Consider the following 14,675-nt stretch of genomic DNA (forward strand, 5'->3'; position numbering starts at 1 on the left):
AAAAAAAATTATAAATTATAAAATATAGAAGTTTAAAATTAAAATTGTCGCAAATTTAAGAAAGAATTATTATAGGTTTTAATTTAAGTTAATTACCGGAAGTTTTTAAAAATATAATGTGTTTCTCAAAATTTTCTTTCAAGTTTTTAAAAGTTTTTTTAAAAAAGGATGTATTTTTCTCAACAAGATTTTACAATAATTACGGAAAGTTAAATTGAAGTGTCGGGGCTTCCGTTATTGGTAGAATGGTTGGTGGCACATCTCGATGATTTTTGGTATGCGTCATTTTAGGAAATTTTAAATTTTATTTAATTTTAAAAAAAATTAGAATTATCTGAAAACCCTAAATTCGAATTTTCTTTCACTTATGTTTATTAAGAAATTATCAAATTTCTTATCCTGATTTCGATTCTTTAGATAACTAAAAGTAATATTAATATATTGTAATAATACTTTAAATTTAAAAAAATTTATAATGCAATTAAAAAAAAAATTATTCTAAAAATCTTAGAAAATTTTATTCTCATTTTCCCACTTAAACTTGGGTCCAAAACATAAAAAAATTATATTCGATATATAACTTTGACGTAAATCTTCATTAAAGTTTAAAAACTCTTATTATTAAAAAAATTATATCAAAAATTTTATCAAAAATTTTATCAAAATGTTTTTACAATAATTATGGAAAGTTATTTAATTATACAAGAATGTTTATTCACATTATGAAAATGTGTTACAACAAATCATATTAATACTGTTTTACAGGCAATGTGCGTAATCACAGGTCATATCTTATAAAATCATGAGAAATTTATAAGATAGGTTATATATTCTAGAATACATTTACAGCAAAATCAGATTTTCCATTTTAAAAAAGAGGGAAATAAATAATTTATTGTTGCAAATTAACAAAATGATTAATTGGGCGTGTTTTTAAATTTAAAAATCTCATTTTTATTCCAGTATGTGTAAAATACCTATCCAATAAATTTCATAAAATTTTTTCATTTTGAGAGATTTTTAATTTATTAAATACCGACAGTAATATCAATACACTGTTTGAGCCTGAATACACAGATAAAGCAACTAAAGTTATTTTATTATTGCACATACAAATATATTTATTATGAATTATAACAAATAAACAGTATTTAAACTATAATATAAATTATTTCCAGAAAGAAAAGACCAAGCCTTCTATCAAATTATAGCTATAAGGAGAAAAAAATAAATTTTATGGTTTAGAATACTTTTATACATTAACTCGTGTGGTTGGCACAGTCATATGCCAAAATATCTATAAGTGATGACTAATCAAAATTGATTGATAATAATCTTTAAAACCGTTAAAAGGTCAGACCAGTTCATATAACTTATAAGAGATTAGTAGGCAAGGGTGACCATTTTTGACGATTTAGATAATAACGGTTAATATGGATTTAATGGTTTTGCTCGGGTGCGGTTTAAATCTCTGTGTAAAACGAATTTTAAATAATTTAATATAACTAGGCGTCAAAATACGGGTCTCACCAATAAAATAAGAGGTAGCTAGTCAAAAATATTTCACTCCCATGAAAATTTACTATGCCTGTGAAAATTTGCAAATTAATGAGAATAATTAAAAAAAATTAAAAGAAATATCAAGAGTAAGTGAAGAATGGAGACTAAAAGAAATATTAAAAATGAAATTTAAAAATAGAAGAAAAAAAATAAAAATGAGAGAATTGAAGAAAGATGACAGATAAAATATAATTGAAGAGGCAAAAAAAGAACAATAATAATAATAAAAACAATAACATGATACTCCAATTTCTTATGACAATTAAATTAAAATATGACATTTTAACACTCAATCGCAGTTGAAAAATTTAGAATTACTCCAATTTCTTCTAACAATTAAATTAAAATATGAAATTTTAACACACAATAGCAGTTGAGAAATTTAGAATTAGTCCTACAATTTGTATTTTCATTGGAAAATACGTTTTTTTATTAAAATTATAAAATAAAAATTATAATCTCATAGAATTTTCATACAAATATAAGTCTTAATTTTTTGCCCAGCCAAAATTGTTATTTATTTTTAGACCCGAACATAGCTTCTGGCAAAAAATGCAGGACTTGAGTCAGAATATTGTTAGATTCTGTTGTTTTTATCCCGCAAAAAAATAGTATTATTTCTAGTTTTTAGCGATAATTATAAATCTCATTTCATGCACTCCAAACCTAAATATAAGCAAGCTATAAAAATTTTTACAAAATAGTTTTTAAAATATATTAATTAGTGTTATTAAACGGCTTGAATTGAGTAATTTTTAAAAATGGCTAACTCAATATTTTATTCAGAAAATATTACGCAAGCCTTAAAATTTTGCTAATAGATGGCACAATGATTGGACATCTATTAGAGAAATCTAGAGGTTTAGGCCATATTTATTGAGTTAGCCGTTTTTAAAAATAGGCCCAAATCGAGTCTAAACAATACTAATTTTAATAAAGATATTTCAATTGTAAGCAATATAATAATTAAATAATTAAGATGTAATAATTAATTATATTTTTTAGCTAATAAAATTAAGACATCATTTTAGTCATGGGACGAATTTTTGGATATTACAATTCATAAATATATAAAAATAAAAAATTTGATCTAATTAATAAGTATAAAGTTGTATTTAAAAAAAATATGTAATAAAAATCAATAATGAATCTTTTTAAAAATATGTGCTGTTTTAAAACAACCTTTTTACAGGCTTGGACGTATAAGTATATCAAAAATTTCATTTATAAAAACAATATAAACCGTAAAAATAATAATCAATTTAGTAAATTATTTGTTTACAAATTACAAAACTTATATTTTTTCGCGACTAAAAATACTATTTGGATTCGTAAATAATTATTAACGATGTTTCGCAACGATTGATTTTATTATAATTACCGATAAATATATCGGCGTTTTTTGCATAAGTAGATTAAATTTTCGATATTTGCAACTGTAGCTTTCAGATTATTCTTCTTTTGTAGAGAAAAAATAACGAGTATAGTCAATGGCCAGGCTATCTAACCCTATAATGTGGCAATAATAAATAATAATATATGTTAATTGGTATAATAGAGTGCTGCATCAGACCTATAGATCCAAACTGGTCTGTCCAGAATTTATTTTCGAAAGCCTTAGTCCTATCCAATCTGCTTTAAAAAAATTATAATTTCCTTATTTTCAAAGAAAGCGATTAAATTAAAGGCTCGCGAGGAAAATAAATTTAAATTGTTATTTCTAACTGAACTCGGTTTAAACTCGGATAGGTCGGCGCAAATCTCTGGTTCTACTTTCTACCTTCTACTATAATCTTTAATTTATAAAAATTTGCTTAGGTTATTCTTTTAACACTAAACCAAGACCGTCATTTGTATGTTTTTCTGTTTATTTAATATCTATTGTTTTTTTCGTTATATATGTTGCAAATTTCATGATATTTATTTGTTTTCAACAAATTATATTTCCACAATCGCCAGAATAATATTAACCCTGTATTTTATGATAAAACAAATATATTACTACTGTTTGTTTTATTTCTTTCTATACTAATAAGAGCCTCATGACCTCACTTTTTTTGAAAATTTAATAAATTTCTTAGAAGCCAATACGATTGCGACGTTAAATACACATATCGCTATCAATTACCGAAAGCCTATTTTTAATTTAATGAAACTAACTGAAAATTTGTTTTTAATCTTCCATTTGTTGGTCGGCAAATGTAACAGAGGGAATTAATTTTAAACAGATCATAAATGAATTGGAATTCCGTTATGGTGTTGTTGACTCTTAATTTTGAAGAAGGCATAGAGTAGCTTACAAACCTCCATTAATTGTACAAGACTGGTTATGAATAGCTAGTATAGTTGGGTAATTACTATATTTTAGCCGTTTAAGCCAATTTTTAGATGAAACCGAGTTTTTAGCCGAAAACTATCACCTATGCCTCGAGATTTTTCTTGACGATATAGCACTTCAGATTTGAAAGAAACCAATAAAAATTAAAATGCCTTAATGTTAACGATATTCCAACATGCGACTGTAAATTGAGACGAATTAGCCATCACTTAACTATAATGGCTTGAGGTCTAACCAAGCAAAACAATAAGATCACTTTTGAGACACCGCATTTAGAGAAAAGTGGAAATCAGACTAATGGAAAATATCTTAACCCTATAAATATCAAAAATGTGGCACAAGTTGACTAGAAAGCAAGACATCCTTTCCATTATAACTTTTATTTTATAGCTACCTTTAAGGGGAATGTGTGCAATTATAACTCATTTAAATAAATATATTTTGCTAAAAGTAAAAAATACGAGGTGATTTTTAAAATTTATATGTAAAAAACGATTTTTTTTATCAAACAATTGAGGAATATTTGCCAAAAAATGAATATAATTAAAAAATATAAAAAAATACACTAAGGATTTTATATTCAATAGCTAAAAAGTTATTCGCGTTAACAGTGTTACCCCGTCAATCGCTTTACCCCGGCCTCCCTTATTATTATATTATTATAGAAAACCGTCAATTTAGGATTTGGTACTTTTCGATAGAGAGAAAAATTAGTTAAAATAGAACAAAATACTTGTTATCAATGATCAAATTCGATAGACTTCAAATTAAATAAAATTTTTAATTTTTATCTTAAAAAAAGTTATAAATATTAATTAAAATAATTATTTATAATCGGTTCCTAAATTTTTTTTAAAAATAAAATGATAAATTTACCAGTATCTTCTCCGATTTTTGATTTATCGAAAAAAACCCGATCGACTCTGTAGTATAGGAGTGTAAAAATAAGGCAAGATAAAATAGTATATGCCCAAAGGATATAACTGATCCATATATAAACTCCTACGTATCCTAATTTTTCCGCTAAAATTCCACCTAACCCATATGAAATGACTATCACGAACGTACTCCATCCGATTATAATTAGATAAGGCTGAATCCAAAAGCTCCAGGAGTAATTATAATTGCTATAGGATTTTTTTTTCAATATTATTAATCCTTTATAATCACGATTTTTTCTATCGCTCGAGGGAGTAAAATATTTATTCCCTTCATTCAAGTTGAAACTATCATCCTCATAGGAGGTTTCGTGTTCAGCGTTCAATGTTAGATCTTTTGTGGCCCACAGAGCCCTACACCAACTGGTAAGAGCTTCGGAGCTTTCGGGGATTTGCCGCGAGGGGTAAGATTTGAAGGAAAATTTGACGCATTCGGGGTAAAAACCATATAAAATGTCGGATTCTGTGCATGGTGGCATTTTTATTTGAGGTTTTGAATAACGCGAATGATAACTAACCGTAACATCTAACAAGGTATCCAAGCATGATTCTGGTATAAAGTAAAGATAGGGTAAGGAAGAAAATAAGTTAATCAATTAAAAAAAGGGTTACCATAAAAAAATAATTGATGGAAGAAAACATAAAATGTAATGAAATAATTCGGTGATATGTTGTAACGAGTGTTCCAATGTCTATAAATAGGAATGCAGGAAAAAAGATTGAAAATATATATTACAATTTAGATTTAAGATAATTTCTAAACAGGTTTCTAAGCAGGATTCTTAAGAGGAATGATAGAGAGAATAAGATAAATAACAATTTTATTTCTGAAAATTAAGAGATGATCCGAACACTTTTATAATTAAAATCTCTAAATCGTATATTGATCACAGGGACGTCGCTAGCTAGGTACTTAGTTTTCAATTAGCATCAATTCTGAAAAATGGATTAGCACCATATTATTTTATAATTAGCATCCAATTTTAAAATAATTATAAACCCATTTACAGGCGTGTACGCAAGAATTTTCTGTGGAGGGGCCGGGGCGGGGGGGGGGGGGGGGGGGGGGTTGGGGGGTAATTAAATTTATTTATAAACATTATTCGGAGTCATCTAAGAATAATTTAAGTTTCATAAATCTATTAAGACTAGTAACTAGTGTTGTTGAATTGCTCAATTTAAGCCGATTTTTAAAAACGGCGAACTAAGTATTTTACCCAGAAAAATATAACCCAAGCCATTTTGCTCATAAATATAAATGGCACAAAGGTTTAAACATCTATCGAAGCTTAGGCAATATTTTTATGGCTAAAATCTTCAGTTATCCGTTTTTAAAAATTGGTTCAAATCGAGCCATTTAACAACACTACTAGTGACTATAAAATATTAAATATATATAATCGGCATATGAATCATGAAATAAATGTCTTGAAAAAGGGCATTGTAAAATAATAATTTTTTAACATATAAAATTTGATATATAAGTTTAAATTATATATAAAAAAATATTGGAAATATAGGTTAATGCACAAAAATATTATTAAGAATTATTGCATATATAAATTTCCAAAATATTCATGAAATAAATATGTTAATTAAAAATTAGTGTTGTTATACGGCTCGATTTGAGCCAATTTTTAAAAACGGATAACTCAATATTTTAGCCAGAAAAACATTACCTAAACCTCGAGATTTCGCTAATGGGTGTTCAAGCCTTTGTGCCATCTATGAACAAAATTTTCCGGCTTAGGTAATATATTTGTGGATAAAATATTGTTAGCGGTTTTTAAAAATCGGCTCAAATCGAGCCGCTTAACAACACTACTAAAAATAGTAAAAAATAAAAAGCATATTATAAATTTATAAACTATTCTTAGAAATGAGCTAATTTTTCGATGATTTCATCCGTGCTTGGTATTAACTGCCTATGTATATTAGAAAACTTTTTAGAGATAGTACTTCTTAGTAATGTTGTTAAACGGCTCAATTTGAGCCAATTTTGAAAGCGACTAACCCAATATAATGTCCAGAAAAATATTAAGCAAATTTGAATATTTCATAGATGGCACAAGGATTTGGACTAGAGGTTTTTCAACATTGAGGAGGTTCCGGGTGGGATAAATTTTTCTTAAAGTTATTGACGGGCTTGGGCGTTGAATTTTTAATATTTTTCAGGCGAAGCAGAACAGGCTTCAAATTATTAAAAATAATACTTTTATTTCATAATATTGCATATTAAATGAGCGAGCGGGTAAATTTTTATAAAAAAATTATAAGTGGGCGAGCGGGTGGGTTAAAAAATTCAAAACAACGCGTGGGCGGGCTTTTTGGCTATAACCCGCCCATTGCACTCTAATTTGGATCTATAGCGAAATCTCAAGGCTTAGACAATATTTTTCTGGTTTTTAAAAATAGGCTAAAATGTATGTTTTTTATTATTCTTAAAGAAGGAAATGTTCATTTATTGGTAGAAAAATATATAATAAAATATTTACATGTGTCTGAAATTATGCGAAATCATTTCTTGGAACATTATCAACAATATTTAACCTATTATGCTATAATTTGCAGTCAGCTAGTAATGCATCATGGGATACTTTAACATACTCACAATAAAATTCTGCCAAATATTTAATTTTTCCTTAATTAAGATTTGAAATAGATTCGGAAGGATTCTGTGGTAATAATATTTGCAAATTTGTAAGTGTTGCCTGATTAATTAAGAACCTTTCATTCATTTTTTATAAAAATACCCATGAGGGGGATAAAGAGATTTATTCATGGTATTCTTCGACTGACTTTATACTAATATTGAAACGATAGGCTTCCCTTCTGCGACTCGAGGTAGATAAATATTATATTCATGCTCTGCTTTTGGCTCAACAATGACCCATTTTATGAAATTCATTATCTACATTTGCCCTAATTCCCTTACCAATATAATGCTTTCAGCTATTCTCATTGACTCAATCATATCGATGTCATTTTTTTGTAACAATTTACTTTAGTTTTTGCAGTTTAAAAGTTTTAAATAATTTGATAAATATAGCGCCATGGAAAATTTGAAATGGATATTAATTATAGAATAAATTAGTAGCCTATTTATTTCTGCTGTGAATGTGATAAATAGATGTAAATTGAACTATATATGCAATAAGATGTAGTAATCAGTAATATTTTTGGAAAATATTTTAGCTGGCATCTGGATTTTTTGGCTTGGGAGAGGGGAGGTAGGATTTGTCCCCTACCCCCCTCCGCTGCGTACACGCCTGCATTTAAATAAATACATTAATATTTTAAATTTTTACGATTTATAGCATATTTTAAATAAATATTATTTTCCTAGGTATTCTCCATTTCAAGGAAATTTTTCATTTGGATGAAATATAAATTAAAAGGTAATGTAGGATTAAAGATTAGAGATATGCTATAGGGTTAATTAAAGGTTTGAAATGTGTGGATTAGTGTTAAGATATATTAAAAAATGGTTTTTAATAAAATTTAATCCTTTTTATTAATAATTTGTCAAATCTGACAAGCCATGTGATTAAAAATAAATTCCTCGAGATGGACCATAATCTTTTTTCTTGCGGCAATAAATAATTTTATAAAATAAAATTTCCTTCCTCGCGCTTTGAGCAAAAATTATGAAAAATCAATATATATTATAATGAAAAAGAAGGTAAATATAACTGTTTATTTATTATGATTACATTCAAACCTGTCTAATATGGGCTCTTGACACTTTGGATAACTTCCTAACTAGACCAAAAAAATTTCGTCCCAATCAAATTTCTATTAATTTCTACTAGAAAATGTTTTGATAAATTGGGCAACGTCTAACTTTGAAAAGTGGGTAGATCTTAATTTGTTGCCTACTCGCCTAAAACCTCTATAAAGTGGGCATTCATTGTTTTCTGTTGCAATCATTCATTTATATTATAAAAAAAAATTAAACTTGTTCATATCAAATAAAATTAATAAAGAAAATAAATATAACGAGTTATCGATAAATAAAAATTTAGGTTTAATTTGTTAGATCAAAATACTCAAAGAGAATGTGCGAAAAGATTTACATTTCTAAAGGAACGTTTACAATATTTGTAAATCCAAAGGCATTACCAAACGCCATGATAAGAAAATTTTATCAGATAAGAGAAAAAGAAAACTTAAAATGAAATGAAAAAATCAATAAATATACCAGGGAATTATGTTAAAAAGCCAGAACTTATGAAATCAATATGTCAGGCCTCAAATTGGCAAATAAGTCTTTCTTTTAAGGTATTTAAGCAAATCAGATACTAAATTCATCCCGCTTTTGGTGAGCAGATTTAAGAGCTGCTTCTTGTAAAATTGGGCCTGAGAAATTGATTTCATAAGTTCTTGTTTTTTTTAAAACTAAGGTATATTCCTTGATATTTTAAGTTTCAGTAATTTTAAGTATATCTAGTCTTCTTTAAATTTATACATATTATAAACAGTTCATTTAGAAATGTAATTCTTTTAGCACATTCTCTTTGAGGATTATGGATCTAAAAAATTAATCTCTTTTTTTGTTTAACGATAACTTGTTATATTTGTTTTTTATTAATTTTGTTGTTTGACATAAATAGTTTTAAAGAAATGATAAACTTTATAATATAAATGAGAAAATGCGCAAAACAACAAATGACCACTTAGGAGTCTTTAACAAGTAGTAAAAAATTAAAATAACTCACTTTTTGTTGTTCAATTTATTATGGCATTTTCTAATTTTAAATAGGAATTTTATTGGGGCATAAAATTTTGGTCAATTCCCGATATAATAAAAGGGCATGATGCCAAAAATATTTCCAATGAGGAGACTCATATAAATGGCATTCACGAGCTGAGGAAAACACTCGATTTATTTAATACAAAAACAACTCAATATTGATGCATCACGACAGACAACAGATTCGTCATGACAATCGCTACTATAACCATTATGACAATCACTGTGACAACCGCTACATGTGACCATCATAAAAGTTATCCATGCGATGATAATACTTTTCAGAAAAAACCATTAATTATTGGGAAATCTAATAAACCAAGATGCTTTAAAAATGTGAATATTATTACATTACCAATGATAAGGAAATTAACAAGAAGAATTCTCCAATATAAAACTATTATTTTGGCCTCCAATATAACATCATTAATGCAGCCATTACATCAAGGTGCGATACAAAACTTTAATGTATGTACTGTAAATCTTTTATTAATAGTAGGGCTGTGCGATATTAAATATCGAATCGGATCGGCATCGATATTTAGCGTTTTCCAAAAATATCGGTTATTTTATGTTATGTATATTTTTTACATTATTATAATATTTATCTATTATGATATTATTTATTTTTAATTATAGTCATAATTGTAGAAATAAAAAAAAATAGATTTTTTGCATAAAAAATATTGATTTCTTATACATTTGGTTCAAAGGGGGGGGGGGGGAATCAGTATAAATATCGGATCGGTTTTGAACCCATATTGAAAAATATCGGATCGGATCAGTTAAAAATATGTGAATCGGCATATCCCTAATTAATTGGTAATATATAATCATTCATGTCTTAAATTTAATTTTTTTTATATATTGTATTTTTAAAGTCCAATTTATGATATGGAAATTAACTCATGTGTTGATATTAATCTAATTTCTATTTTAGATTCTGTCCATTGGATATCAAAAGTTTCTAACACCAGAAATTAAAAGGTGTTTTTCAAATCTGGATTTCCAATTGTTTTTAATTTTGAAGAAGATATTTTAGAAGTTGAGGACCAAGACTTTGTAAGTTCAACTACTAAAGACAGATATATCCTGCTATGATTTTATACATTAAATTGACGCTTTATATGCTGAATATGATTATAATAAAAATAAGGATAATTGAGATATTTAGTTATTTAGCTAATATAATGTTGTAGAAGATGAAATTATATGCATTTCTAATAAGGATGATGATATATATAGACGAATTAGATTATTGCCTGAAAATAAGGCAAATGAAATTATCAAAAATTTAAAATTCTTTATTAAAAAGCCTGATATTTTACAAGAAATAAATACTATTGAAGATGCGATTATAGACCTGCAAATAAAATATATTGTACCAAATAAACAAACAAATATAAAATCTTATTTTATTTTATATATTTATTTTTATTTTGTATATAACCATTTTATAATAATTATATCTTTTTTAAGTTTATGTATACAATACATAATTTTACTCGATTTTGAATTATTAATAAAAATTAAAAAAAGTTGAACATAATCTCACTTTATGCTAAACTAAGAATGTAAGAGATCATAAAATGATTTTTTAAGTAAAAGTTCTGATAAATTTGGTAACTGTCTAATTTGGATAAAATATTGGATCCAGCAGTTCGCAAATTAGACAGTCTAAATGTATTATACTTCATAAATGATTATTTTATTAGATGATCCTACTATTGTACAACAAAATGAACAATATATAAAACATTATAAGTTTGTTTAATAAATAAACATTAATTTCTATACTGATACAAAATGTTGTGCTTATTATTGATTCTAAAAAAAAATGAAAAATCAAAGAACAAACTTTGTAAAAAAAATTTCTATTCTTGTTGATAAGAAAATCTAAAAGGGAGATTGAAGTTTTAAGGATTTTTTTTGGTTAATATGTAGGATGTTGAACCGTTAAGTATAACAATTCAGGATCCCAGTTCTTAGTCTAAAACTTTAAAACAGCTTCGTTCCAATTATTTTTAGTCAAATTTATAATGGCATGTTTCAGTATATCGGTTCGTTCCAGTTTTAATATTATTTAAATTTTTCTTTAATTAACTTATAATAATCTAATTTAAAAAAACTAAAACTTTTTAAAAGAAACCCAAAATAAGTTGAATTTTTTTATTTTATTAAAAAACACGAATAAGAAATGCATATAATTTTTGCACTATTTATTTTTTAAATTAAGCTAATCATTAATATAATTTGAAAAACTTCTAAGAACCAGTTCGAGTGTAAGTATTTAAAACGGTTCTGTTATTTTCTTTTAAGATTTTGCTACGACACTTAGGAAAATTGTTAGAGTTCTTTCCAGTGTCACTGGTTAATTTTATTATTTCTTTAACTTTGTCTCATTTTGTTCACCAAATAAACGAACCCTGTCGTTCGGGGCTGAAGCAAATTACGATAAACTTGAAGTCCGTTTTTCACAGCGTACTCTTTGCTTTTGGTGAAGTTATCCAACGAAAAATCGGTTCCCTCTGGAAAAAGTAAAATCTAAAATTTTTTTTAAGTGATCATATTTTCAAGATGTAATGGTGGATTGATCATTCCTTTCCATATAAACTTAATAATATGATATATAAATTTATGATTTTGCCTAAAAAATGTTTAAAATTCACCACCTACCCATTTCAAAATATTTTTTAACCAGTGTCTAACCTATAATATAAAACTAATCTACTGATTTACCTTCCAAAACATATTCTGAAATGTGTTTCTGGTAAAATACTCTTTTTAAATTGTTAATATTGCCCTATGCTAATTCTGGTTAAAATTTTTTAGTGAATTACATCCCAATTATATAAATAAAAATTTTGTATATTATGATGAAAATCCTAAATTTTTGTTTTGTTCAGCATTTTATTGTGTAAAATTCTTTACTTATTTTACCAAACAAAAGCAATGAACAATATAATAGTCAGTAGAGATCTGCAAAGTTAGGCCTGGCCCATACCTGGCCTTGCCTGAATGGGCTTCGGGCTGGGCTCGAGCCTAATTCTATTTAAAATAATTGGGTTTGGGCAGGGCCTAATATTTTTAAAAAATTTTGGGCCGGGTTGGGTCAGACCTTGGAAATTTTATTAAATATATCTAAATTTATCAATTTTATATTGAATTTTTTATGTAAAATAAAAATTTTTGATTTAATTTATTGAAACTAAACACTATATAACATATGTATTTTATTTTAAGTAAATATAAAATTAATTTCTATATTTAAATAATTCGGGCCTGTTTTTAAAATAAATTTTGGGTTCGGGCCGGCAAAACTTTTTTTAAAAAAATTTCAGGCTGGGCCGGGTTTGAAAAATTATGCCTGATGCAGATCATTAATAGTCAGTAGTAGAGAAGGAGGGGGGGGGGATCTGGGCAAGTTTTTTTTACACATATAAATATTTCTTTGAATAATCAATTGGATATTGGTGACATGTTGCATCTCTGATTTCAATAAACGTCTTAAAATATTAATGATATATAAATACCATTTGCTCATATATTTTTTATAAAATATCTTCATTCATTTTTCGATAGAAGAAATTATTTCAAATATAGGGTTTTGGGGAGGATTTAGGGGATATGTTTCTTCCAAGATATACTCTTATAGCATTTACTGTTTTAAAAATAATATAGTTGGATGTTTAAACTATGTTGCTTTTAACTCCCGAATAAATTTCACCATTTGGTCTGCCTTAAGTGTAAATTGGAAAATTTGTTTAATAAGATAAGGTTAAATGGGTTTAGTTTGAGGATCATTAATTAAAAATATCAATCATTTTTTTAAATCAAAATTTTGTTGCCAAAATAAAATTTTATGGTTATAAAATTTTAAACCCCACCAAACTTAATGTGACATGATTATTTTTTTAATTGCTAGGTCTGGTTTGAAGTCCTGGATTTATGATATTTAAAATTATCCTTTGTTATATTTAAATTCACATAAAATCTTTTGTTACGATTATATTTATTATAAATTAAATTTATAATACCTTACAAGGATATTTCATTGTCGAAAAATAATCAACAGTTTGACTTAAAATGCATTGATCTTTTTCCCACTTTCGATTGATAAATATAAAATTTGCCATTTGCATTGCCCAACCTAATACAATGCATGATATACAATTTAAAAATTCATGATAATACCTGCACCAGGAATCATTTTTAATGGTGATTTTAATATAATTTTATGTGTAGTTAAGAAATTAATCCGATAAAGGCAAGACCAGAAAAACAACCAATCAACTCTACTATAATGATTCATTATTATTAGGCATTTTTCTAATGACTTGAGGTTTATATTTGGAGTAACCTCTAAAAAAACTTCAATTCCCAAAAAAACCTCTACCATTGCCTAATTTTTATGTAATAATGCACAATTAAAATTGTAATAAATTTAATTAATACTTACAATTACAAATAAAAACCATTGATAAACAACAAAATCCACTATTTTTCTGTATAGAATTGGATTTATGAATAAAAAAAATAAGAATGGTAGCAAAAAAAATATTGACCCTAAAAAGCTAGTTAAAAGTAAAGAAATAACAAATATTATTCCTTTAACACGTTTTAAAAACATCGGTAAATTTTCAAATAGATTACTAATGAAAAATACTTTTTAGCCATGTTGAACTATATACTCTATTTACCATAAAATAAGATAACGTGGCAGGTGTGAAGGTCACTGATGGATATGATTACATCTGATTATACAACTGATTATCAACTAAATAAAATTAGACACAAATACATATTCGAAAAGTATCATAAGCATAATGGGTGATTAAATAAAAGAATTAATTTAAATTAATAATTTATCAGTTTATTACATATATGCAAAGGGAGGAGAGGAGCTTAGCGCTCCCCATAGGCGTAGCCAGGATTTTCATAAGGGGGGGAGGGGTGGGGGAATTAAAAAATTACTGGTGGCTTTGCCCCCAGACCCCCTTATGGGCGGACCTTCGGCCCGCTTTTCCCTGGCCTTCGGCCGGGTTACTTTAGTCTATATATAGTCATAAAATATTTTTACAAATTT

General features: G+C 26.6%; 1 protein-coding gene across 2 annotated transcripts; it reads right to left on the reverse strand.

Annotated features, from left to right (window-relative positions):
- Nucleotides 1-2,025: 2,025 nt before the first annotated feature.
- On the reverse strand, nucleotides 2,026-14,275 carry LOC135923491 (lysocardiolipin acyltransferase 1-like). 2 transcript variants are annotated; one of them, XM_065458269.1, is made up of 7 exons: nucleotides 14,049-14,274; nucleotides 13,927-13,991; nucleotides 13,784-13,887; nucleotides 13,627-13,739; nucleotides 11,983-12,133; nucleotides 4,775-5,386; nucleotides 2,026-3,069 (listed from the first exon to the last, which is right to left on the reverse strand). In XM_065458269.1, the coding sequence occupies exons 1-7, from the start codon at nucleotides 14,217-14,219 to the stop codon at nucleotides 3,011-3,013; spliced, it is 1,275 nt and encodes a 424-aa protein (XP_065314341.1). In that variant the 5' UTR covers nucleotides 14,220-14,274; the 3' UTR covers nucleotides 2,026-3,010. The 2 variants fall into 2 exon arrangements, with proteins under 2 accessions (XP_065314341.1, XP_065314340.1); XM_065458268.1 differs by having other exon boundaries at nucleotides 13,784-13,991; nucleotides 14,049-14,275.
- Between the last annotated feature and the right edge of the window lie 400 nt (nucleotides 14,276-14,675).

This window comes from Gordionus sp. m RMFG-2023, chromosome 2, assembly GCF_954871325.1.
Source record: "Gordionus sp. m RMFG-2023 chromosome 2, tfGorSpeb1-WG-v2, whole genome shotgun sequence".
Classification (NCBI taxonomy): domain Eukaryota; kingdom Metazoa; phylum Nematomorpha; class Gordioida; order Chordodea; family Parachordodidae; genus Gordionus; species Gordionus sp. m RMFG-2023.